Below are 27,996 nucleotides of genomic sequence, written 5' to 3'. Positions count from 1 at the left end.
AGTTCTGGCTCACGATTCCCCAGCATAAAGCATCAAGAGGAATGTTCAGTGTGCTGAGTGACTACATTGACAAAAAAACAAACAGGTTCCATATGGGATCGAATGGTGGGCTTTTGAAACAGGTGGGAGGGGGGGGGGTCATCTATGTCGGGGCAGAGGGCAGACCTCTTACACTCTAGTTTACGAATGTGTCTGCCACTGACATATGGACATGTTGTATGATACACCCACTGAGCTAGAATGGATACACCGAAGAGCTAGAATGGATACACCGAAGAGCTAGATTGGGTACACCGAAGAGTTAGAATGGATACACCGAAGAGCTAGAATGGATACACAGAAGAGCTAGAATGGATACACCGAAGAGCTAGAATGGATACACAGAAGAGCTAGGATGGATACACCGAAGAGCTAGAATGGATACACAGAGGAGCTAGAATGGATACACCGAAGAGCTAGAATGGATACACTGAAGAGCTAGAATGGATACACCGAAGAGCTAGAATGGATACACAGAAGAGCTAGAATGGATACACCGAAGAGCTAGAATGGATACACAGAAGAGCTAGGATGGATACACCGAAGAGCTAGAATGGATACACAGAGGAGCTAGAATGGATACACCGAAGAGCTAGAATGGATACACTGAAGAGCTAGAATGGATACACCGAAGAGCTAGAATGGATACACCGAAGAGCTAGAATGGATAATCAATCAATCAATCAATCAAATTTATTTTATATAGCCCTTCGTACATCAGCTGATATCTCAAAGTGCTGTACAGAAACCCAGCCTAAAACCCCAAACAGCAAGCAATGCAGGTGAAGAAGCACGGTGGCTAGGAAAAACTCCCTAGAAAGGCCAAAACCTAGGAAGAAACCTAGAGAGGAACCAGGCTATGTGGGGTGGCCAGTCCTCTTCTGGCTGTGCCGGGTGGAGATTATAACAAAACATGGTCAAGATGTTCAAATGTTCATAAATGACCAGCATGGTCGAATAATAATAAGGCAGAATAGTTGAAACTGGAGCAGCAGCACAGTCAGGTGGACTGGGGACAGCAAGGAGTCATCATGTCAGGTATTCCTGGGGCATGGTCCTAGGGCTCAGGTCCTCCGAGAGAGAGAAAGAAAGAGAGAATTAGAGAGAGCATATGTGGGATGGCCAGTCCTCTTCTGGCTGTGCCGGGTGGAGATTATAACAGAACATGGCCAAGATGTTCAAATGTTCATAAATGATCAGCATGGTCGAATAATAATAAGGCAGAACAGTTGAAACTGGAGCAGCAGCACAGCCAGGTGGACTGGGGACAGCAAGGAGTCATCATGTCAGGTAGTCCTGGGGCATGGTCCTAGGGCTCAGGTCCTCCGAGAGAGAGAAAGAGAGAAGGAGAGAATTAGAGAACGCACACTTAGATTCACACAGGACACCGAATAGGACAGGAGAAGTACTCCAGATATAACAAACTGACCCTAGCCCCCCGACACATAAACTACTGCAGCATAAATACTGGAGGCTGAGACAGGAGATACACCGAAGAGCTAGAATGGATACACTGAAGAGCTAGAATGGATACACCGAAGAGCTAGAATGGATACACCGAAGAGCTAGGATGGATACACCGAAGAGCTAGAATGGATACACCGAAGAGCTAGAATGGATACACTGAAGAGCTAGAATGGATACACTGAAGAGCTAGAATGGATACACCGAAGAGCTAGAATGGATACACCGAAGAGCTAGAATGGATACACCGAAGAGCTAGAATGGATACACCGAAGAGCTAGAATGGATACACCGAAGAGCTAGAATGGATACACCGAAGAGCTAGAATGGATACACCGAAGAGCTAGGATGGATACACCGAAGAGCTAGAATGGATACACCGAAGAGCTAGAATGGATACACCGAAGAGCTAGAATGGATACACTGAAGAGCTAGAATGGATACACTGAAGAGCTAGAATGGATACACCGAAGAGCTAGAATGGATACACCGAAGAGCTAGGATGGATACACCGAAGAGCTAGAATGGATACACCGAAGAGCTAGAATGGATACACCGAAGAGCTAGGATGGATACACCGAAGAGCTAGAATGGATACACCGAAGATCTAGAATGGATACACTGAAGAGCTAGAATGGATACACCGAAGAGCAACCGGCGGCAAAACAGCCGAGCACAGAACTCTGCAGAACTACTGCAGCAGGTACCTTCAATTGTTAAACTACATCAAAACACATCCACTGCGCTCACGCTCCTGTTCACGAAACTACGTGGAGTAACGGGATCAGAGTAGCGCCAATGTTCACACCGGGGCTTGGTTTGTTGTCGACGGGGGATTGTTGGAAAGATTTTTCGCTTTGCGGGAGGAACTGTTGTCCTTCACAATGGATTTAAAGAACAGACTTGGTTTGACTGACTTTGTGTAATGAAAATAAAATAACAGAAAAATAGCATCAGTAAGTGGCCCACATGAGTGATGACTGCTCACCTCCAACACTTGGAAGAGATACTTTGGGATCTAAATCCGTTTCGACTGTGATCCTGTCTCAGTTGACATACAGATTGGTGAAATCAAACAGCTTGAACGAGCTGTCGTGTGACCGAATGCTGCAGACAACACATTCATGGGTCACTACGGAGGAGTTTTAGTTCCTGACTCAAAGGGAACAACACCCTGCCGTCTTCCTTAAAACCACCGGGAACTCGGAGCTGGGAACTCGGAAATCTCTGACTTCCGACTTCAGTACATTGAAGACAACTGGGAACTGTGAAAGAAACTAACTCTGACTGGAATTTTTTTATTTTTTATTTTGGTCATCCAACTCAGAATTCCAACTCAGGAACTCTGGCCTCTTTTTAGTGCTGAAGATCACTGACGTCATGATTTGACTTCATATTTAATTTTTTTGAGTTCCCTGTTCTCTTGAAATCACCATAAAACTCATGATACCCTTTGCCAGCTCATATCTGTGTGAAGCTGTAGTCAGTGCTCTTGTCTGCATTAAAACCAAATATCCATCTAGGTTGGATGTGACAGGAGAGATGAGGTACACACTGTGGACCACGCCTCGCTGACTTTGAGAAGCTCCGAAGCGACATGCATCAAGCCACACCCATCTCATTAACGGTGGTGAGATAAGAGACATTAGGTCAGGCTAATTTGCAATTGACTGTCATAGCCCCCCCCCCCCCCCCCCCTCATTAAAAGAAGTATGTGATGGTGAGTTGAGAAGACAATCAGAAATACTGTTATAATTTTTTTCCTTCTATTGAATGCCATTGGCTGTTAATTACATCCTTATTTTCACATGGTTGGGGTGGCAGGAACTTTTAGAAATTAAAATGGGGGTCCAGGGAGAAAAAGTCCCTGGTCTAATGGCCGTGATAGGAGAATACTGAGGATGGATCAACAACATTGCAGTTACTCCATAATACTAACCTAAATGACAGCGTGAAAAGAAGGAAGCCTGTACAGAATAAAAATATTCAAAAACATGCATCCTGTTTGCAATAAGGCACTAAAGTAAAACTGGTCGAAAGTCGTGCACTATATAGGTCATAGAGTGCCATTTGGGAGACAGACACTATTCCCTGTTCATGCTAGAGAATCCGCAGCAGTCTGCCTTCTCTCCTGCCTCGTCCTCTGTCATGTGTCCCCATAGAGCACCATCTGGTCCTGGGTATCCCTCTGCAGCTTGCTCTCTCTCTCTCTCTCTCTCTCGCTCTCTCTCGCTCTCTCTCTCTCTCTCTCTCACTCACTCACTCACTCACTCACTCACTCACTCACTCACTCACTCACTCACTCACTCACTCACTCACTCACTCACTCACTCACTCACACACACACAGTCTTTCCATCCCTCCACAGCTCTCTATCAATTCAATTCAAGGGGCTTTATTGGCATGGGAAACGTGTTAACATTGCCAAAGCAAGTGAGGTAGATAATATATTATATATATACTGTATATACACTGTTGTAACAATGTACAAATGGTTAAAGTACACAAGGGAAAATGAATAAGCATCTCTCTCTCTCTCTATTAAGCATTTCCTGCTCTCTCTCTCTCTCTCTCTCTCTCTCTCTTTCTCGCTCTGTCTCTCTGTCTCTCTGTCTGCCTCACCCTAGAAACAAGGGAGAGACTAGTTTCCTGTCCTGCCTCACACTACAGAAACAGGTGATAGACTAGCTTCCTGTCTCACACTACAGAAACAAGAGGTAGACTAGTGTCCTGTCTCACACTACAGAAACAAGAGGTAGACTAGTGTCCTGTCTCACACTACAGAAACAGGTGATAGACTAGTGTCCTGTCTCACACTACAGAAACAAGAGGTAGACTAGTGTCCTGTCTCACACTACAGAAACAGGTGATAGACTAGTGTCCTGCCTCACACTACAGAAACAAGAGATAGACTAGTGTCCTGTCTCACACTACAGAAACAAGAGGTAGACTAGTGTCCTGTCTCACACTACAGAAACAGGAGATGGACTAGTGTCCTGTCTCACACTACAGAAACAAGAGGTAGACTAGTGTCCTGTCTCACACTACAGAAACAGGTGATAGACTAGTGTCCTGTCTCACACTACAGAAACAGGAGATGGACTAGTGTCCTGTCTCACACTACAGAAACAGGTGATAGACTAGTGTCCTGCCTCACACTACAGAAACAGGAGATGGACTAGTGTCCTGTCTCACACTACAGAAACAGGTGATAGACTAGTGTCCTGCCTCACACTACAGAAACAGGTGATAGACTAGTGTCCTGTCTCACACTACAGAAACAGGAGATGGACTAGTGTCCTGTCTCACACTACAGAAACAAGAGGTAGACTAGTGTCCTGTCTCACACTACAGAAACAGGTGATAGACTAGTGTCCTGTCTCACACTACAGAAACAGGTGATAGACTAGTGTCCTGTCTCACACTACAGAAACAAGAGGTAGACTAGAGTCCTGTCTCACACTACAGAAACAAGAGGTAGACTAGTGTCCTGTCTCACACTACAGAAACAGGTGATAGACTAGAGTCCTGTCTCACACTACAGAAACAGGTGATAGACTAGCTTCCTGTCTCACACTACAGAAACAAGAAATAAACTAGTGTCCTGTCTCACACTACAGAAACAAGAGGTAGACTAGTGTCCTGCCTCACACTACAGAAACAGGAGATAGACTAGTGTCCTGTCTCACACTACAGAAACAGGTGATAGACTAGCTTCCTGTCTCACACTACAGAAACAAGAAATAAACTAGTGTCCTGTCTCACACTACAGAAACAAGAGGTAGACTAGTGTCCTGCCTCACACTACAGAAACAGGAGATAGACTAGTGTCCTGCCTCACACTACAGAAACAGGAGATGGACTAGTGTCCTGTCTCACACTACAGAAACAAGAGGTAGACTAGTGTCCTGCCTCACACTACAGAAACAGGTGATAGACTAGTGTCCTGTCTCACACTACAGAAACAGGTGATAGACTAGTGTCCTGTCTCACACTACAGAAACAGGAGATAGACTAGTGTCCTGTCTCACACTACAGAAACAGGAGATAGACTAGTGTCCTGTCTCACACTACAGAAACAAGAGATAGACTAGTGTCCTGTCTCACACTACAGAAACAAGAGGTAGACTAGTGTCCTGTCTCACACTACAGAAACAGGTGATAGACTAGAGTCCTGCCTCACACTACAGAAACAGGAGATGGACTAGCTTCCTGTCTCGCGCTACAGAAACAGGTGATAGACTAGTGTCCTGTCCTGTCTCACACTACAGAAACAGGAAATAGACCAGTATCCTGTACTTGTACATCAAGCTGCCTCAAGCGCCTATGAGCTGTCCCGGCTACTTATAACAGCAAACTGCTTATTGTCTTTCTAAAAAAATATATATATACTATTTGATTTGTTTAAGAATTTAGGAAAAAGCGAATGAATGCAAATATCTGTTACTTAAAAGACAATATTCTGCTGTCAGTCATATGTGAACCTCCAATGCTGAAAAATATATATTTTTGTGAATAAAAGGCAGCATCATTCATCAACACATTAGCATGATAATTGCCGCGGTAACAGTGACTGTGTAATATCAGTTTCCAATGACTGGCATCGTTGTAAAAAAAAAAAGAAGAAATCATTATGGCAAGGACTTCGTCAGACCATAATATGCATAAGAATGTCAATTTATCTCACCTCACTCACATGATGATTCTGTACAATTTTGTGTTAAAGCAATCGGTAATTTGATGAGGCAAATGCATACCAATAGAGGATGGAGAGGGTGAAAGAGAGGGGGAGAGGGAGAGGGTGAAGGTGTATGTTACGGTGCGTGAATGAGGACCCAAAAGCGAATTAACGTAAACAGAGCTTCTTTAATAACAAAACAAACGTAGGCTCAGATGGCCCGGCAGATTCCGACAGGACAGGACAAGGTTGCAGCAAACATGACGATAGTCTGGTTCAGGCATGAATAACACAAACAAGAATCCGACAAAGACAGAAACAAAAACAGAGAGAGATATAGAGGACTAATCAGAGGGAAAAAGGGAACAGGTGGGAAAAGGGGTGACGAGGTAGTTAGGAGGAGACAAGGAACAGCTGGGGGAAAGAGGGGGAGAAAAGGTAACCTAATAACGACCAGCAGAGGGAGACAGGGTGAAGGGAAAGGACAGAAACAAGACACAACATGACAATACATGACAGTACCCCCCCACTCACCGAGCGCCTCCTGGCGCACTCGAGGAGGAAACCTGGCGGCAACGGAGGAAATCATCGATCAGCGCACGGTCCAGCACGTCCCGAGAGGGAACCCAACTCCTCTCCTCAGGACCGTACCCCTCCCAATCTACTAGGTACTGATGACCACGGCCCCGAGGACGCATGTCCAAAATCCTACGGACCCTGTAGATGGGTGCGCCCTCGACAAGGATGGGGGGGGGGGGGGGGAGACGAGCGGGGGCGCGAAGAACGGGCTTGACACAGGAGACATGGAAGACCGGGTGGACGCGACGAAGATATCGCGGAAGAAGAAGTCGAACTGCGACAGGATTAATGATCTGGGAAATACGGAACGGACCAATGAACCGCGGGGTCAACTTGCGAGAAGCGGTCTTAAGGGGAAGGTTCTGAGTGGAGAGCCAAACTCTCTGACCGCGACAATATCTAGGACTCTTAGTTCTACGCTTATTAGCAGCCCTCACAGTCTGCGCCCTATAACGGCAAAGTGCAGACCTGACCCTCTTCCAGGTGCGCTCGCAACGTTGGACAAAAGCCTGAGCGGAGGGGACGCTGGACTCGGCGAACTGAGATGAGAACAGCGGAGGCTGGTACCCGAGGCTACTCTGAAAAGGAGATAGCCCGGTCGCAGACGAAGGAAGCGAGTTGTGGGCGTATTCTGCCCAGGGGAGCTGTTCTGACCAAGACGCAGGGTTGCGAAAAGAAAGACTGCGTAAGATGCGACCAATAGTCTGATTGGCCCGTTCTGCTTGACCGTTAGACTGGGGGTGAAAGCCGGAAGAGAGACTGACGGAAGCCCCAATCAAACGGCAAAACTCCCTCCAAAATTGAGACGTGAATTGCGGACCTCTGTCCGAAACGACGTCTGACGGAAGGCCATGAATTCTGAAAACATTCTCGATGATGATTTGTGCCGTCTCTTTAGCAGAAGGAAGCTTAGCAAGGGGAATAAAATGAGCCGCCTTAGAGAACCTGTCGACAACCGTAAGAATAACAGTCTTCCCCGCTGACGAAGGCAGTCCGGTGACAAAATCTAAGGCGATGTGAGACCACGGTCGAGAGGGAATGGGAAGCGGCCTGAGACGGCCGGCAGGAGGGGAGTTACCGGACTTAGTCTGCGCGCAGACCGAACAAGCAGCCACGAAGCGACGCGTGTCATGCTCCCGGGTGGGCCACCAAAAACGCTGGCGAATGGAAGCAAGCGTACCCCGAACGCCAGGGTGGCCGGCTAACTTGGCAGAGTGAGCCCACTGAAGAACGGCCAGACGAGTAGGAACGGGAACGAAAAGAAGGTTCCTGGGACAAGCGCGCGGCGACGGAGTTTGAGTGAGTGCTTGCTTTACCTGCCTCTCAATTCCCCAGACAGTCAACCCGACAACACGCCCCTCAGGGAGAATCCCCTCGGGGTCAGTGGAGGCTACTGAAGAACTGAAGAGACGAGATAAAGCATCAGGCTTGGTGTTCTTAGAGCCCGGACGATAAGAAATCACGAACTCGAAACGAGCGAAAAACAGCGCCCAGCGCGCCTGACGCGCATTAAGTCGTTTGGCAGAACGGATGTACTCAAGATTCCTATGGTCAGTCCAAACGACAAAAGGAACGGTCGCCCCCTCCAACCACTGTCGCCATTCGCCTAGGGCTAAGCGGATGGCGAGCAGTTCGCGGTTTCCCACATCATAGTTACGTTCCGACGGCGACAGGCGATGAGAAAAATACGCGCAAGGGTGGACCTTGTCGTCAGAGAGGGAGCGCTGAGAAAGAATGGCTCCCACGCCCACCTCTGACGCGTCAACCTCGACAATGAACTGTCTAGAGACGTCAGGTGTATCAAGGATAGGAGCGGATGTAAAACGATTCTTGAGGAGATCAAAAGCTCCCTGGGCGGAAACGGACCACTTAAAGCACGTCTTGACAGAAGTAAGGGCTGTGAGAGGAGCTGCCACCTGACCGAAATTACGGATGAAACGACGATAGAAGTTTGCGAAGCCGAGAAAGCGCTGCAGCTCGACGCGTGACTTAGGGACGGGCCAATCAATGACAGCTTGGACCTTAGCGGGATCCATCTTAATGCCTTCAGCGGAAATAACAGAACCGAGAAATGTGACGGAGGAGGCATGAAAAGTGCACTTCTCAGCCTTCACAAAAAGACAATTCTCTAAAAGGCGCTGGAGGACACGTCGAACGTGCTGAACATGAATCTGGAGTGACGGTGAAAAAATCAGGATATCGTCAAGGTAAACGAAAACAAAGATGTTCAGCATGTCTCTCAGGACATCATTGACTAATGCCTGAAAGACAGCTGGAGCGTTAGCGAGGCCGAAAGGAAGAACCCGGTATTCAAAGTGCCCTAACGGAGTGTTAATCGCCGTCTTCCACTCGTCCCCCTCCCTGATGCGCACGAGATGGTAAGCGTTACGAAGGTCCAACTTAGTGAAAAACCTGGCTCCCTGCAGGATCTCGAAGGCTGAAGACATAAGAGGAAGCGGATAACGATTCTTCACTGTTATGTCATTCAGCCCTCGATAATCTATGTAGGGGCGCAGGGACCCGTCCTTCTTCTTAACAAAAAAAAACCCCGCACCGGCGGGAGAGGAGGAGGGGACTATGGTACCGGCGGCAAGAGCTACAGACAAATAATCTTCGAGAGCCTTACGTTCGGGAGCCGACAGAGAGTATAGTCTACCCCGGGGGGGAGTGGTTCCCGGAAGGAGATCAATACTACAATCATACGACCGGTGTGGAGGAAGAGAGGTGGCCCTGGACCGACTGAACACCGTGCGCAGATCGTGATATTCCTCCGGCACCCCTGTCAAATCACCAGGCTCCTCCTGTGAAGAAGAGACAGAGGAAACAGGAGGGATAGCAGACATTAAACATTTCACATGACAAGAGACGTTCCAGGAGAGGATAGAATTACTAGACCAATTAATGGAAGGATTATGACAAACTAGCCAGGGATGGCCCAAAACAACAGGTGTAAAAGGTGAACGAAAAATTAAAAAAGAAATGGTTTCGCTATGATTACCAGAAACAGTGAGGGTTAAAGGTAGCGTCTCACGCTGAATCCTGGGGAGAGGACTACCATCCAAGGCGAACAAGGCCGTGGGCTCCCTTAACTGTCTGAGAGGAATGTCATGTTCCCGAGCCCAGGTCTCGTCCATAAAACAGCCCTCCGCCCCAGAGTCTATTAAGGCACTGCAGGAAGCTGACGAACCGGTCCAGCGTAGATGGACCGACAAGGTAGTGCAGGATCTTGAAGGAGAGACAGGAGTAGTAGCGCTCACCAGTAGCCCTCCGCTTACTGATGAGCTCTGGCTTTTACTGGACATGAAGTGACAAAATGACCAGCGGAACCGCAATAGAGACAGAGGCGGTTGGTGATTCTCCGTTCCCTCTCTTTAGTCGAGATGCGGATACCTCCCAGCTGCATAGGCTCAGCACCCGAGCCGGCAGAGGAAGATGGTAGTGATGCGGAGAGAGGGGGCAACGGAGAACGCGAGCTCCTTTCCACGAGCTCGGTGACGAAGATCAACCCGTCGCTCAATGCGAATAGCGAGTTCAATCAAGGAATCCACGCTGGAAGGAACCTCCCGGGAGAGAATCTCATCCTTTACCTCTGCGCGGAGACCCTCCAGAAAACGAGCGAGCAAAGCCGGCTCGTTCCAGCCACTGGAGGCAGCAAGAGTGCGAAACTCAATAGAGTAGTCTGTTATGGATCGATTACCTTGACATAGGGAAGACAGGGCCCTGGAAGCCTCCTCCCCAAAAACAGATCGATCAAAAACCCGTATCATCTCCTCCTTAAAGTCCTGATACTGGTTAGTACACTCAGCCCTTGCCTCCCAGATTGCCGTGCCCCACTCACGAGCCCGTCCAGTAAGGAGAGATATGACGTAGGCGATACGAGCAGTGCTCCTGGAGTAAGTGTTGGGCTGGAGAGAAAACACAATATCACACTGGGTGAGGAACGAGCGGCATTCAGTGGGCTCCCCAGAGTAACACGGCGGGTTATTGATTCTGGGCTCCGGAGATTCGAAAGCCCTGGAAGTGGCCGGTGGATCGAGGCGGAGATGGTGAACCTGTTCTGTGAGGTTGGAGACTTGGGTGGCCAGGGTCTCAACGGCATGTCGAGCAGCAGACAATTCCTGCTCGTGTCTGCCTAGCATCGCTCCCTGGATCTCGACGGCTGAGTGGAGAGGATCCGAAGTCGCTGGGTCCATTCTTGGTCGGATTCTTCTGTTACGGTGCGTGAATGAGGACCCAAAAGCGAATTAACGTAAACAGAGCTTCTTTAATAACAAAACAAACGTAGGCTCAGATGGGCCGGCAGATTCCGACAGGACAGGACAAGGTTGCAGCAAACATGACGATAGTCTGGTTCAGGCATGAATAACACAAACAAGAATCCGACAAAGACAGAAACAAAAACAGAGAGAGATATAGAGGACTAATCAGAGGGAAAAAGGGAACAGGTGGGAAAAGGGGTGACGAGGTAGTTAGGAGGAGACAAGGAACAGCTGGGGGAAAGAGGGGGAGAAAAGGTAACCTAATAACGACCAGCAGAGGGAGACAGGGTGAAGGGAAAGGACAGAAACAAGACACAACATGACAATACATGACAGTGTAGGTGAAGGAAACGGAGAAAGAGAGAATGTGAAAGAGAGGGAGCAAGGGAGAGGGTGAAGGAAAGGGTGAGGTTGTAGGAGAGGGTGAAGGTGTGGGTGAAGGAGACGGAGAGAGGGAGAGTCTGAAGGAGACGGAGAGGGAGAGAGTGAAGGAGATGGAGAGAGGGAAAGGTTGAAGGAGAGGGGCTAGAGGGTGAATGAGATGGAGAGATGGTGAAGGAGATGGAGAGGTTGAAGGATAGGGAGAGGGAGAGGGTAAAGGAGATGGAGAGAGGGCGAAGGAGATAAGGGGAGGGAAAGGGTGAAGGAGAGGGGGAGAGGGTGAATGAGATGGAGAGGGAGAGAGTGAAGGAGATGGAGAGAGGGAGAGGGTAAATAAGATGGAGAGAGGGTGAATGAGATGGAGAAATGGTGAAGGAGAGGGAGAGGTTGAAGGATAGGGAGAGGGAGAGGGTGAAGGAGATGGAGAGAGGGTGAAGGAGATGGAGAGAGGGTGAAGAAGATGGAGAGGGTGAAGGAGAGGGAGAGGTTGAAGGATAGGGAGAGGCAGAAGGTAAAGGAGATGGAGAGAGGGTAAAGGAAATGGAGAGGGTGAAGGAGAGGGCGAGGTTGAAGGATAGGGAGAGGGTGAAGGAAATGGAGAGATGTTGAAGGAGAGGGAGAGGTTGAAGGATAGGGAGAGTGAGAGGTTGAAGGAGATGGAGAGATGGTGAAGGAGAGGGAGAGGTTGAAGGATAGGGAGAGGGAGAGGGTGAAGGAGATGGAGAGATGGTGAAGGAGAGAGAGAGGTTGAAGGATGGGGAGAGGGAGAGGGTGAAGAGGATGGAGAGATGGGGAAGGAGATGGAGAGGTTGAAGGATAGGGAGAGGGTGAAGGAGATGGAGAGAGGGTCAAGGAGAGGGAGAGGTTGAAGGATAGGGAGAGAGGGAGGGTGAAGGAGATGGAGAGATGGTGAAGGAGAGGGAGAGGTTGAAGGAGAGGGAGAGGGTGAAGGATAGGGAGAGGGAGAGGGTAAAGGAGATGGAGAGAGGGTGAAGGAGAGGGAGAGTTTGAAGGATAGGGAGAGGTAGAGGGTGAATGAGATGGCGAGAGGGTGAAGAAGATGAAATCCTCATCCTCAATCATGGTGAAATCCTCATGGTGAAATCCCTGAGCGGTTTCTTTCCTCTCCGGCAACTGAGTTAGGAAGGACGCCTGTATCTTTGTAGTGACTGGGTGTATTGATACACTGAGTTAGGAAGGACGCCTGTATCTTTGTAGTGACTGGGTGTATTGATACACTGAGTTAGGAAGGACGCCTGTATCTTTGTAGTGACTGGGTGTATTGATACACTGAGTTAGGAAGGACGCCTGTATCTTTGTAGTGACTGGGTGTATTGATCCACTGAGTTAGGAAGGACTCCTGTATCTTTGTAGTGACTGGGTGTATTGATACACTGAGTTAGGAAGGACGCCTGTATCTTTGTAGTGACTGGGTGTATTGATACACTGAGTTAGGAAGGACGCCTGTATCTTTGTAGTGACTGGGTGTATTGATACACTGAGTTAGGAAGGACGCCTGTATCTTTGTAGTGACTGGGTGTATTGATACACTGAGTTAGGAAGGACGCCTGTATCTTTGTAGTGACTGGGTGTATTGATACACTGAGTTAGGAAGGACGCCTGTATCTTCGTAGTGACTGGGTGTATTGATACACTGAGTTAGGAAGGACGCCTGTATCTTCGTAGTGACTGGGTGTATTGATACACTGAGTTAGGAAGGACGCCTGTATCTTCGTAGTGACTGGGTGTATTGACACACTGAGTTAGGAAGGACGCCTGTATCTTTGTAGTGACTGGGTGTATTGATACACTGAGTTAAGAAGGACGCCTGTATCTTCGTAGTGACTGGGTGTATTGATACACTGAGTTAGGAAGGACGCCTGTATCTTTGTAGTGACTGAGTGTATTGATACACTGAGTTAGGAAGGACGCCTGTATCTTTGTAGTGACTGGGTGTGTTGATACACTGAGTTAGGAAGGACGCCTGTATCTTTGTAGTGACTGGGTGTATTGATACACTGAGTTAGGAAGGACGCCTGTATCTTTGTAGTGACTGGGTGTATTGATACACTGAGTTAGGAAGGACGCCTGTATCTTTGTAGTGACTGGGTGTATTGATACACTGAGTTAGGAAGGACGCCTGTATCTTCGTAGTGACTGGGTGTATTGATACACTGAGTTAGGAAGTACGCCTGTATTTTTGTAGTGACTGGGTGTATTGATACACTGAGTTAGGAAGGACGCCTGTATCTTTGTAGTGACTGGGTGTATTGATACACTGAGTTAGGAAGGACGCCTGTATCTTTGTAGTGACTGGGTGTATTGATACACTGAGTTAGGAAGGACGCCTGTATCTTTGTAGTGACTGGGTGTATTGATACACTGAGTTAGGAAGGACGCCTGTATCTTTGTAGTGACTGGGTGTATTGATCCACTGAGTTAGGAAGGACGCCTGTATCTTTGTAGTGACTGGGTGTATTGATCCACTGAGTTAGGAAGGACGCCTGTATCTTTGTAGTGACTGGGTGTATTGATACACTGAGTTAGTAAGGACGCCTGTATCTTTGTAGTGACTGGGTGTATTGATACACTGAGTTAGGAAGGACGCCTGTATCTTCGTAGTGACTGGGTGTATTGATACACTGAGTTAGGAAGTACGCCTGTATTTTTGTAGTGACTGGGTGTATTGATACACTGAGTTAGGAAGGACGCCTGTATCTTTGTAGTGACTGGGTGTATTGATACACTGAGTTAGGAAGGACGCCTGTATCTTTGTAGTGACTGGGTGTATTGATACACTGAGTTAGGAAGGACGCCTGTATCTTTGTAGTGACTGGGTGTATTGATACACTGAGTTAGGAAGGACGCCTGTATCTTTGTAGTGACTGGGTGTATTGATACACTGAGTTAGGAAGGACGCCTGTATCTTTGTAGTGATTGGGTGTATTGATACACTGAGTTAGGAAGGACGCCTGTATCTTTGTAGTGACTGGGTGTATTGATACACTGAGTTAGGAAGGACGCCTGTATCTTTGTAGTGACTGGGTGTATTGATACACTGAGTTAGGAAGGACGCCTGTATCTTTGTAGTGACTGGGTGTATTGATACACTGAGTTAGGAAGGACGCCTGTATCTTTGTAGTGACTGGGTGTATTGATACACTGAGTTAGGAAGGACGCCTGTATCTTTGTGGTGACTGGGTGTATTGATCCACTGAGTTAGGAAGGACGCCTGTATCTTTGTAGTGACTGGGTGTATTGATACACTGAGTTAGGAAGGACTCCTGTATCTTTGTAGTGACTGGGTGTATTGATACACTGAGTTAGGAAGGACGCCTGTATCTTTGTAGTGACTGGGTGTATTGATACACTTAGTTAGGAAGGACGCTTGTATCTTTGTAGTGACTGGGTGTATTGATACACTGAGTTAGGAAGGACGCCTGTATCTTTGTAGTGACTGGGTGTATTGATACACTGAGTTAGGAAGGACGCCTGTATCTTTGTAGTGACTGGGTGTATTGATACACTGAGTTAGGAAGGACGCCTGTATCTTTGTAGTGACTGGGTGTATTGATACACTGAGTTAGGAAGGACGCCTGTATCTTTGTAGTGACTGGGTGTATTGATACACTGAGTTAGGAAGGACGCCTGTATCTTTGTAGTGACTGGGTGTATTGATCCACTGAGTTAGGAAGGACGCCTGTATCTTTGTAGTGACTGGGTGTATTGATACACTGAGTTAGGAAGGACGCCTGTATCTTTGTAGTGACTGGGTGTATTTATACACTGAGTTAGGAAGAACGCCTGTATCTTTGTAGTGACTGGGTGTATTGATACACTGAGTTAGGAAGGACGCCTGTATCTTTGTAGTGACTGGGTGTATTGATACACTGAGTTAGGAAGGACGCCTGTATCTTTGTAGTGACTGGGTGTATTTATACACTGAGTTAGGAAGAACGCCTGTATCTTTGTAGTGACTGGGTGTATTGATACACTGAGTTAGGAAGGACGCCTGTATCTTTGTAGTGACTGGGTGTATTGATACACTGAGTTAGGAAGGACGCCTGTATCTTTGTAGTGACTGGGTGTATTTATACACTGAGTTAGGAAGGACGCCTGTATCTTTGTAGTGACTGGGTGTATTGATACACTGAGTTAGGAAGGATGCCTGTATCTTTGTAGTGACTGGGTGTATTGATACACTGAGTTAGGAAGGACTCCTGTATCTTTGTAGTGACTGGGTGTATTGATACACTGAGTTAGGAAGGACTCCTGTATCTTTGTAGTGACTGGGTGTATTGATACACTGAGTTAGGAAGGACTCCTGTATCTTTGTAGTGACTGGGTGTATTGATACACTGAGTTAGGAAGGACTCCTGTATCTTTGTAGTGACTGGGTGTATTGATACACTGAGTTAGGAAGGACTCCTGTATCTTTGTAGTGACTGGGTGTATTGATACACTGAGTTAGGAAGGACTCCTGTATCTTTGTAGTGACTGGGTGTATTGATACACTGAGTTAGGAAGAACGCCTGTATCTTTGTAGTGACTGGGTGTATTGATACACTGAGTTAGGAAGGACGCCTGTATCTTTGTAGTGACTGGGTGTATTGATACACTGAGTTAGGAAGGACTCCTGTATCTTTGTAGTGACTGGGTGTATTGATACACTGAGTTAGGAAGGACTCCTGTATCTTTGTAGTGACTGGGTGTATTGATACACTGAGTTAGGAAGGACGCCTGTATCTTTGTAGTGACTGGGTGTATTGATACACTGAGTTAGGAAGGACGCCTGTATCTTTGTAGTGACTGGGTGTATTGATACACTGAGTTAGGAAGGACGCCTGTATCTTTGTAGTGACTGGGTGTATTGATACACTGAGTTAGGAAGGACGCCTGTATCTTTGTAGTGACTGGGTGTATTGATACACTGAGTTAGGAAGGACTCCTGTATCTTTGTAGTGACTGGGTGTATTGATACACTGAGTTAGGAAGGACTCCTGTATCTTTGTAGTGACTGGGTGTATTGATACACTGAGTTAGGAAGGACTCCTGTATCTTTGTAGTGACTGGGTGTATTGATACACTGAGTTAGGAAGGACGCCTGTATCTTTGTAGTGACTGGGTGTATTGATACACTGAGTTAGGAAGGACTCCTGTATCTTTGTAGTGACTGGGTGTATTGATACACTGAGTTAGGAAGGACGCCTGTATCTTTGTAGTGACTGGGTGTATTGATACACTGAGTTAGGAAGGACGCCTGTATCTTTGTGGTGACTGGGTGTATTGATACACTGAGTTAGGAAGGACGCCTGTATCTTTGTAGTGACTGGGTGTATTGATACACTGAGTTAGGAAGGACGCCTGTATCTTTGTAGTGACTGGGTGTATTGATACACTGAGTTAGGAAGGACGCCTGTATCTTTGTAGTGACTGGGTGTATTGATACACTGAGTTAGGAAGGACGCCTGTATCTTTGTAGTGACTGGGTGTATTGATACACTGAGTTAGGAAGGACGCCTGTATCTTTGTAGTGACTGGGTGTATTGATACACTGAGTTAGGAAGGACGCCTGTATCTTTGTAGTGACTGGGTGTATTGATCCACTGAGTTAGGAAGGACGCCTGTATCTTTGTAGTGACTGGGTGTATTGATACACTGAGTTAGGAAGGACTCCTGTATCTTTGTAGTGACTGGGTGTATTGATACACTGAGTTAGGAAGGACGCCTGTATCTTTGTAGTGACTGGGTGTATTGATACACTGAGTTAGGAAGGACGCCTGTATCTTTGTAGTGACTGGGTGTATTGATACACTGAGTTAGGAAGGACGCCTGTATCTTTGTAGTGACTGGGTGTATTGATACACTGAGTTAGGAAGGACGCCTGTATCTTTATAGTGACTGGGTGTATTGATACACTGAGTTAGGAAGGACGCCTGTATCTTTGTAGTGACTGGGTGTATTGATACACTGAGTTAGGAAGGACGCCTGTATCTTTGTAGTGACTGGGTGTATTGATACACTGAGTTAGGAAGGACGCCTGTATCTTTATAGTGACTGGGTGTATTGATACACTGAGTTAGGAAGGACGCCTGTATCTTTGTAGTGACTGGGTGTATTGATACACTGAGTTAGGAAGGACGCCTGTATTTTTGTAGTGACTGGGTGTATTGATACACTGAGTTAGGAAGGACGCCTGTATTTTTGTAGTGACTGGGTGTATTGATACACTGAGTTAGGAAGGACGCCTGTATCTTTGTAGTGACTGGGTGTATTGATACACTGAGTTAGGAAGGACGCCTGTATTTTTGTAGTGACTGGGTGTATTGATACACTGAGTTAGGAAGGACGCCTGTATCTTTGTATTGACTGGGTGTATTGATCCACTGAGTTAGGAAGGACGCCTGTATCTTTGTAGTGACTGGGTGTATTGATACACTGAGTTAGGAAGGACGCCTGTATCTTTGTAGTGACTGGGTGTATTGATACACTGAGTTAGGAAGGACTCCTGTATCTTTGTAGTGACTGGGTGTATTGATACACTGAGTTAGGAAGGACGCCTGTATCTTTGTAGTGACTGGGTGTATTGATACACTGAGTTAGGAAGGACGCCTGTATTTTTGTAGTGACTGGGTGTATTGATACACTGAGTTAGGAAGGACGCCTGTATCTTTGTAGTGACTGGGTGTATTGATACACTGAGTTAGGAAGGACGCCTGTATCTTTGTAGTGACTGGGTGTATTGATACACTGAGTTAGGAAGGACGCCTGTATCTTTGTAGTGACTGGGTGTATTGATACACTGAGTTAGGAAGAACGCCTGTATCTTTGTAGTGACTGGGTGTATTGATACACTGAGTTAGGAAGGACGCCTGTATCTTTGTAGTGACTGGGTGTATTGATACACTGAGTTAGGAAGGACGCCTGTATCTTTGTAGTGACTGGGTGTATTGATACACTGAGTTAGGAAGGACGCCTGTATCTTTGTAGTGACTGGGTGTATTGATACACTGAGTTAGGAAGGACGCCTGTATTTTTGTAGTGACTGGGTGTATTGATACACTGAGTTAGGAAGGACGCCTGTATCTTTGTAGTGACTGGGTGTATTGATACACTGAGTTAGGAAGGACGCCTGTATCTTTGTAGTGACTGGGTGTATTGATACACTGAGTTAGGAAGGACGCCTGTATCTTTGTAGTGACTGGGTGTATTGATACACTGAGTTAGGAAGGACGCCTGTATTTTTGTAGTGACTGGGTGTATTGATACACTGAGTTAGGAAGGACTCCTGTATCTTTGTAGTGACTGGGTGTATTGATACACTGAGTTAGGAAGGACGCCTGTATCTTTGTAGTGACTGGGTGTATTGATACACTGAGTTAGGAAGGACGCCTGTATCTTTGTAGTGACTGGGTGTATTGATACACTGAGTTAGGAAGGACGCCTGTATCTTTGTAGTGACTGGGTGTATTGATACACTGAGTTAGGAAGGACGCCTGTATCTTTGTAGTGACTGGGTGTATTGATACACTGAGTTAGGAAGGACTCCTGTATCTTTGTAGTGACTGGGTGTATTGATACACTGAGTTAGGAAGGACTCCTGTATCTTTGTAGTGACTGGGTGTATTGATACACTGAGTTAGGAAGGACTCCTGTATCTTTGTAGTGACTGGGTGTATTGATACACTGAGTTAGGAAGGACGCCTGTATCTTTGTAGTGACTGGGTGTATTGATACACTGAGTTAGGAAGGACTCCTGTATCTTTGTAGTGACTGGGTGTATTGATACACTGAGTTAGGAAGGACGCCTGTATCTTTGTAGTGACTGGGTGTATTGATACACTGAGTTAGGAAGGACGCCTGTATCTTTGTGGTGACTGGGTGTATTGATACACTGAGTTAGGAAGGACGCCTGTATCTTTGTAGTGACTGGGTGTATTGATACACTGAGTTAGGAAGGACGCCTGTATCTTTGTAGTGACTGGGTGTATTGATACACTGAGTTAGGAAGGACGCCTGTATCTTTGTAGTGACTGGGTGTATTGATACACTGAGTTAGGAAGGACGCCTGTATCTTTGTAGTGACTGGGTGTATTGATACACTGAGTTAGGAAGGACGCCTGTATCTTTGTAGTGACTGGGTGTATTGATACACTGAGTTAGGAAGGACGCCTGTATCTTTGTAGTGACTGGGTGTATTGATCCACTGAGTTAGGAAGGACGCCTGTATCTTTGTAGTGACTGGGTGTATTGATACACTGAGTTAGGAAGGACTCCTGTATCTTTGTAGTGACTGGGTGTATTGATACACTGAGTTAGGAAGGACGCCTGTATCTTTGTAGTGACTGGGTGTATTGATACACTGAGTTAGGAAGGACGCCTGTATCTTTGTAGTGACTGGGTGTATTGATACACTGAGTTAGGAAGGACGCCTGTATCTTTGTAGTGACTGGGTGTATTGATACACTGAGTTAGGAAGGACGCCTGTATCTTTATAGTGACTGGGTGTATTGATACACTGAGTTAGGAAGGACGCCTGTATCTTTGTAGTGACTGGGTGTATTGATACACTGAGTTAGGAAGGACGCCTGTATCTTTGTAGTGACTGGGTGTATTGATACACTGAGTTAGGAAGGACGCCTGTATCTTTATAGTGACTGGGTGTATTGATACACTGAGTTAGGAAGGACGCCTGTATCTTTGTAGTGACTGGGTGTATTGATACACTGAGTTAGGAAGGACGCCTGTATTTTTGTAGTGACTGGGTGTATTGATACACTGAGTTAGGAAGGACGCCTGTATTTTTGTAGTGACTGGGTGTATTGATACACTGAGTTAGGAAGGACGCCTGTATCTTTGTAGTGACTGGGTGTATTGATACACTGAGTTAGGAAGGACGCCTGTATTTTTGTAGTGACTGGGTGTATTGATACACTGAGTTAGGAAGGACGCCTGTATCTTTGTAGTGACTGGGTGTATTGATCCACTGAGTTAGGAAGGACGCCTGTATCTTTGTAGTGACTGGGTGTATTGATACACTGAGTTAGGAAGGACGCCTGTATCTTTGTAGTGACTGGGTGTATTGATACACTGAGTTAGGAAGGACTCCTGTATCTTTGTAGTGACTGGGTGTATTGATACACTGAGTTAGGAAGGACGCCTGTATCTTTGTAGTGACTGGGTGTATTGATACACTGAGTTAGGAAGGACGCCTGTATCTTTGTAGTGACTGGGTGTATTGATACACTGAGTTAGGAAGGACGCCTGTATCTTTGTAGTGACTGGGTGTATTGATACACTGAGTTAGGAAGGACGCCTGTATCTTTGTAGTGACTGGGTGTATTGATACACTGAGTTAGGAAGGACGCCTGTATCTTTGTAGTGACTGGGTGTATTGATACACTGAGTTAGGAAGGACGCCTGTATCTTTGTAGTGACTGGGTGTATTGATACACTGAGTTAGGAAGGACGCCTGTATCTTTGTAGTGACTGGGTGTATTGATACACTGAGTTAGGAAGGACGCCTGTATTTTTGTAGTGACTGGGTGTATTGATACACTGAGTTAGGAAGGACGCCTGTATCTTTGTAGTGACTGGGTGTATTGATACACTGAGTTAGGAAGGACGCCTGTATCTTTGTAGTGACTGGGTGTATTGATACACTGAGTTAGGAAGGACGCCTGTATCTTTGTAGTGACTGGGTGTATTGATACACTGAGTTAGGAAGGACGCCTGTATCTTTGTAGTGACTGGGTGTATTGATACACTGAGTTAGGAAGGACGCCTGTATTTTTGTAGTGACTGGGTGTATTGATACACTGAGTTAGGAAGGACGCCTGTATCTTTGTAGTGACTGGGTGTATTGATACACTGAGTTAGGAAGGACGCCTGTATCTTTGTAGTGACTGGGTGTATTGATACACTGAGTTAGGAAGGACGCCTGTATCTTTGTAGTGACTGGGTGTATTGATACACTGAGTTAGGAAGGACGCCTGTATTTTTGTAGTGACTGGGTGTATTGATACACTGAGTTAGGAAGGACGCCTGTATCTTTGTAGTGACTGGGTGTATTGATACACTGAGTTAGGAAGGACGCCTGTATCTTTGTAGTGACTGGGTGTATTTATACACTGAGTTAGGAAGGACGCCTGTATCTTTGTAGTGACTGGGTGTATTGATACACTGAGTTAGGAAGGACGCCTGTATCTTTGTAGTGACTGGGTGTATTGATACACTGAGTTAGGAAGGACGCCTGTATCTTTGTAGTGACTGGGTGTATTGATACACTGAGTTAGGAAGGACGCCTGTATCTTTGTAGTGACTGGGTGTATTGATACACTGAGTTAGGAAGGACGCCTGTATCTTTGTAGTGACTGGGTGTATTGATCCACTGAGTTAGGAAGGACGCCTGTATCTTTGTAGTGACTGGGTGTATTGATACACTGAGTTAGGAAGGACGCCTGTATTTTTGTAGTGACTGGGTGTATTGATCCACTGAGTTAGGAAGGACGCCTGTATCTTTGTAGTGACTGGGTGTATTGATACACTGAGTTAGGAAGGACGCCTGTATCTTTGTAGTGACTGGGTGTATTGATCCACTGAGTTAGGAAGGACGCCTGTATCTTTGTAGTGACTGGGTGTATTGATACACTGAGTTAGGAAGGACGCCTGTATTTTTGTAGTGACTGGGTGTATTGATCCACTGAGTTAGGAAGGACGCCTGTATCTTTGTAGTGACTGGGTGTATTGATCCACCATCCAAATTGTGATCAATAACGTCATCAAAGGGATATTAAATGTCTGCTTTTTTTTGATTTTGCCCATCTACCAATCAATCCTCCTTTGCAAGGCGGTTAAAGGTTAAAGGTTAAAGGTTAAAAATGTGTTTGAAATTCACTGCTCAACATACGGATAATTGTATGTGTGGGATTCAGAGATGAGGTAGTCATTAAAAAATTATGTTTAACACTATTATTGCACTCAGAGTGAGTCCATGCAAGTTATTATGTGATTTCTTAAATACATTTTTTTTTGTCCAGAACGTATTTAGGCTTGCCATAACAAAGGGTTTAAACACTTAATGACTCAAGACATTTCAGCTTTTCATGTTGTAATTAATTTGTAAAAACATGATTTCACTTTGACATTTTGAGGCTATTGTGTTGTGTGTAGGCAGGTGACAACAACAACAACAACAAATCTCAAATTGAATCATTTTTAAATTCAGGTTGTAACACAACACAATGTGGAATAAGACAAGAGGTGTGATGACTTTGTGACGTCTCTATATGCTAGGTAGTGAGTCATACAGGGAGGGCGCTGTTAGAAACCTCAATTGTCAGATGAAGAGTTGTTTACCCTGTTAACGTTGTCCCTGCAGTTACAGCTGTTCAAGCATGTACCACTATCCTGCTGTTGTTGTGCATGTATCCTGTACTAACACATTGTGTAACGTACCCTCGTCCTTATCCCTAGCCAACACAATACACTGTGTATTTGACTTCATAAAAACTAAAACACATAGCCCCCACTCACTATAAAACACATAACCCCTAGTCACTATAAAACACATAGCCCCTAGTCACTACTATAAAACACATAACCCCTAGTCACTATAAACACATAACCCCTAGTCACTACTATAAAACACATAACCTCTAGTCAATACTATAAAACACATAGCCCCCACTCACTATAAAACACATAACCCCTAGTCAATACTATAAAACACATAGCCCCCACTCACTATAAAACACATAACCCCTAGTCACTATAAAACACATAGCCCCTAGTCACTACTATAAAACACATAACCCCTAGTCAATACTATAAAACACATAGCCCCCACTCACTATAAAACACATAACCCCTAGTCAATACTATAAAACACATAGCCCCCACTCACTATAAAACACATAACCCCTAGTCACTATAAAACACATAACCCCTAGTCACTACTATAAAACACATAGCCCCCACTCACTATAAAACACATAACCCCTAGTCACTATAAAACACATAACCCCTAGTCACTACTATAAAACACATAACCCCTAGTCAATACTATAAAACACATAACCCCTAGTCACTACTATATAACACATAACCCCTAGTCAATACTATAAAACACATAACCCCTAGTCACTACTATAAAACATATAGCCCCCACTCACTATAAAACACATAACCCCTAGTCACTACTATAAAACACATAACCCCTAGTCAATACTATAAAACACATAACCCCTAGTCACTACTATAAAACATATAGCCCCCACTCACTATAAAACACATAACCCCTAGTCACTACTATATAACACATAACCCCTAGTCAATACTATAAAACACATAACCCCTAGTCACTACTATAAAACATATAGCCCCCACTCACTATAAAACACATAACCCCTAGTCACTACTATAAAACACATAACCCCTAGTCACTATAAAACACATAACCCCTAGTCACTACTATAAAACACATAACCCCTAGTCAATACTATAAAACACATAACCCCTAGTCACTACTATAAAACACATAACCCCTAGTCACTATAAAACACATAACCCCTAGTCACTACTATAAAACACATAACCCCTAGTCACAATACTATAAAACACATAACCCCCACTCACTATAAAACACATAACCCCTAGTCACTATAAAACACATAACCCCCACTCACTATAAAACACATAACCCCTAGTCACTATAAAACACATAACCCCTAGTCACTATAAAACAAATATCCCCCACTCACTATAAAACACATAACCCCTAGTCACAATACTATAAAACACATAACCCCCACTCACTATAAAACACATAACCCCCACTCACTATAAAAACATAACCCCCACTCACTATAAAACACATAACCCTAGTCACTACTATAAAACACATAACCCCTAGTCACTACTATAAAACACATAACCCCTAGTCACTACTATAAAACACATAACCCCTAGTCAATACTATAAAACAAATATCCCCTAGTCAATACTGTAAAACACATAACCCCTAGTCACTATAAAACACATAACCCCTAGTCACTATAAAACACATAACCCCCACTCACTATAAAAACATAACCCCCACTCACTATAAAACACATAACCCCCACTCAGTATAAAACACATAGCCCCTAGTCACTACTATAAAACACATAACCCCTAGTCACTACTATAAAACACATAGCCCCCACTCACTATAAAACACATAACCCCTAGTCACTACTATAAAACACATAGCCCCCACTCACTATAAAACACATAACCCCTAGTCACAATACTATAAAACACATAACCCCTAGTCACTATAAACACATAACCCCTAGTCAATACTATAAAACACATAACCCCTAGTCAATACTATAAAACACATAACCCCTAGTCACTATAAAACACACAACCCCAACTCACTATAAAACACATAACCCCTAGTCACTATAAACACATAACCCCTAGTCAATACTATAAAACACATAGCCCCCACTCACTATAAAACACATAACCCCTAGTCACAATACTATAAAACACATAACCCCTAGTCACTATAAAACACACAACCCCAACTCACTATAAAACACATAACCCCTAGTCACTATAAACACATAACCCCTAGTCAATACTATAAAACACATAACCCCTAGTCAATACTATAAAACACATAACCCCTAGTCAATACTGTAAAACACATAACCCCTAGTCAATACTATAAAACAAATAGCCCCTAGTCACTACTATATAACACATAACCCCTAGTCAATACTATAAAACACATAACCCCTAGTCAATACTATAAAACACATAACCCCTAGTCAATACTGTAAAACACATAACCCCTAGTCAATACTATAAAACAAATAGCCCCTAGTCACTACTATATAACACATAACCCCTAGTCAATACTATAAAACACATAGCCCCAGGCTATGAAGAAATAAGAACATATCTGAACCATTATATCTACTGTATTTGAAAAACATATTTTTCTTATCTCCTCTCCAGGTCCGGCAGCAAAGAAGAAGTATGTGAGCTACAATGACATTGTGATCTAACAGCCGTCATCAGAGAGAAGGGCAGGCTGTTTGGAGATGCTTGGTCTCCTGCCCCTCCTGCCCAATTGGCAACATAAAGGAAATCCAAACTATGTTTATGTCCATGCTGCTTTACTGCCCACTCACACCCCGGAACCTGCAGAACCCCCCAGAACCCTGGAACTCCAGAACAACACAGTGACAATGGGTGGGTTCTGGGTTCTAGAGCTTTCCTTTCAAACAGAGGATTCTGTCTGGCTAACTGATGTTTTTTTCATGGTGGAAAATCAAGACGGACATTTCTGTTGGGAGCAAAATAATTTACAAAATAATTTGTTTTGTTAAATGATTCCAGAGAGAGAAAAAAAAGAGGCATAGAACTGGTTTGGACAAAAAACCTGTGTTCCTCCTCAGGATTAGAGTGTGTCTCTGCAGACCCCTCAGAGCTGGCCCCCCACTCCCTATAGGTGTGTCTCTACAGGTACGCTGGCTGCAGCAGGAGGACACACCTGTCCTGGAGGACTCACCTGTCCTGGAGGACTCACCTGTGCTGGAGGACACACCTGTGCTGGAGGACACACCTGTGCTGGAGGACTTACCTTTAATTGACCTACCTGTACCTGCCACGGGGCTGTTTCTTGTCTTTTAATGTCCTTCCAAATTGCAAGTTTTCCAAAATTCCTGTCGAAAAAAAAGTTTGAGGTTCTATTGGCCTATCCGTTACATTTGTTGTAGATTTTCTAAAGATCTCAATGTATTTATTCTTTGCTGTTTGGATGCACAGTCAATTAAAGCCATATTCTTGTCTCTGAGATGTCAAATATTTTTTCACGTTTTCGATTCTGGCTGTATGTCGGTCGACAAGAAAGACGCACGGTATCTGATTTTTACATTCCCTTATATGTGTTTGGGGAGTTTTCTACAGACATGTTTTCAGTATGTTGAACAGGTACAGTAACATTAAACCCTCGACTGTTTTCAGTATGTTGAACGGGTAAAGTAACATTGACCATCGACTGTGTTTTCAGTATGTTGAACGGGTAAAGTAACATTGACCATCGACTGTGTTTTCAGTATGTTGAACAGGTACAGTACATTGACCAATCGAGTGTGTTTTTAAAGTGACTAAAAGAGAGCTCCAGCGCCCAGTCCAGTCAAGGCTTTATTAGCTTGATATAAAAACTAGACTGATTCCAGTGGGTTTCAGATTTACAGCGGTTTCTCTCCCCCCCCCCATGTAGAAGTTGTCGATGCATGCCTGCTATGTTTGATGTTAAGATTAAGTCAAAGAATATATATATATAAAAATACAAAAAGATGGAGATTTCACAACACGTGATTCACTAGCCTTGCTTTTAATGGCATACAAGATGACTATTATTATTCATGTTATTATAATCCTTTTTTGCTTTTTTTTTGGTTGGTTGGTTGACATCTTCTCACTGAAGGTAGAATATGGCTTTAATTTCGTCTTGGATTTTTCTTAAATGCCCTGCAACTATGGAAAACAATTGTGGGGAAAAATAACATGAATATATATATATATTTAAAAACAAAACACACAAAATAAAAAATAAAAAACAAGTCTGTTTTTATACTGTTTGTACTAAGTATATTCATGTTGCCCTTGCTGCTTATGTGCCAATGTTGTGTGAGATTTAAAAAAAAATATATATATATATATGTTTGACCACTCATGCAACTTTTATGTGGTGTTATCTGAGAATGTATCAACATGAAATAAAACCATTTGGTATTATTTTTCTTTCTTTTCTATTCCCTGAAAACAGCTTAGTGTACTTGTATTTCTTTGAGGACAATTCAAAAGTACCTTCATAATCAATAATAATCATAATAGGTTTTGGAGGAAGGTGTTTCGTCTTCTTTACCCATACAGGGGTTTGTCCCCTTATTCCGTCATGGAGAAAGTGATTCCATTCTTCCACACAATCCAACCAGCGACTCAATGCAATCTCTTACCTATAGGTACCTGAATAAACGTTATCACTGTCTAGTTTAACAATGCCTCAAGGGGTGGATTGTCTGACTTGAAAAGTAATTGTTTATCATCATAAGTATCTCGACTACTGTGCCGGTCTGCATATATATATATATATCAGAATAAAACGTAAGGTTTTACCTTCAGGGATCATTTCTCCAAACTGAATAGTAGAAGTGAGTTGCGTGAGGCTTCTAAAATGGAGTGGAAAGACATTTTTTATGAAACAAACAAGAAAGAGAACATCAAGCTTCTGAAGATGAAGTTGTACTATACTCTTTCAAATAAAATGAATAATGTAAGGCGTAAGGTAAAAACAAGACACAAAGCTTGTTATAACTTCAGGAATTCGTTTTTTTACTTTAGAATTGTTTGGCAGCCCTCACACCTGTCCCAACCACCAACCATCAGTATATTATAGTGAGATGAGTTGTGTTTCTCTTCAGTGTAATGAATAGGTCTGTATACATGTGAAATGAGAAACAGCTACGTCCTTCCTAGTGCCCTCTTCATGGCTAGCTGCCCGTTGTCACGGTTTCGGGCAATCCATACAGAGAG

At 44.6% G+C, this 27,996-nt stretch overlaps 1 protein-coding gene across 1 annotated transcript in view; it reads left to right on the top strand.

Annotated features, from left to right (window-relative positions):
- LOC110493301 (metabotropic glutamate receptor 7) overlaps window positions 1–27,228 on the top strand; it is a 358,957-nt gene extending 331,729 nt beyond the window's left edge. Inside the window, exon 11 of the mRNA XM_036950952.2 lies at window positions 25,411–27,228. Coding sequence (XP_036806847.2) covers window positions 25,411–25,460 — 50 coding nt within the window. The 3' untranslated portion in view covers window positions 25,461–27,228. The remainder of the gene's footprint in view (window positions 1–25,410) is intronic.
- Window positions 27,229–27,996: the final 768 nt, after the last annotated feature.

The sequence above is a fragment of the Oncorhynchus mykiss genome, chromosome 17 (genome assembly GCF_057628025.1).
Source record: "Oncorhynchus mykiss isolate SJ-2025 chromosome 17, ASM5762802v1, whole genome shotgun sequence".
NCBI classification, from domain to species: Eukaryota; Metazoa; Chordata; class Actinopteri; order Salmoniformes; family Salmonidae; genus Oncorhynchus; species Oncorhynchus mykiss.
The sequence above is the reverse complement of the archived record's forward strand: the minus strand, read 5'-3'. Positions and strand labels throughout refer to the sequence as shown.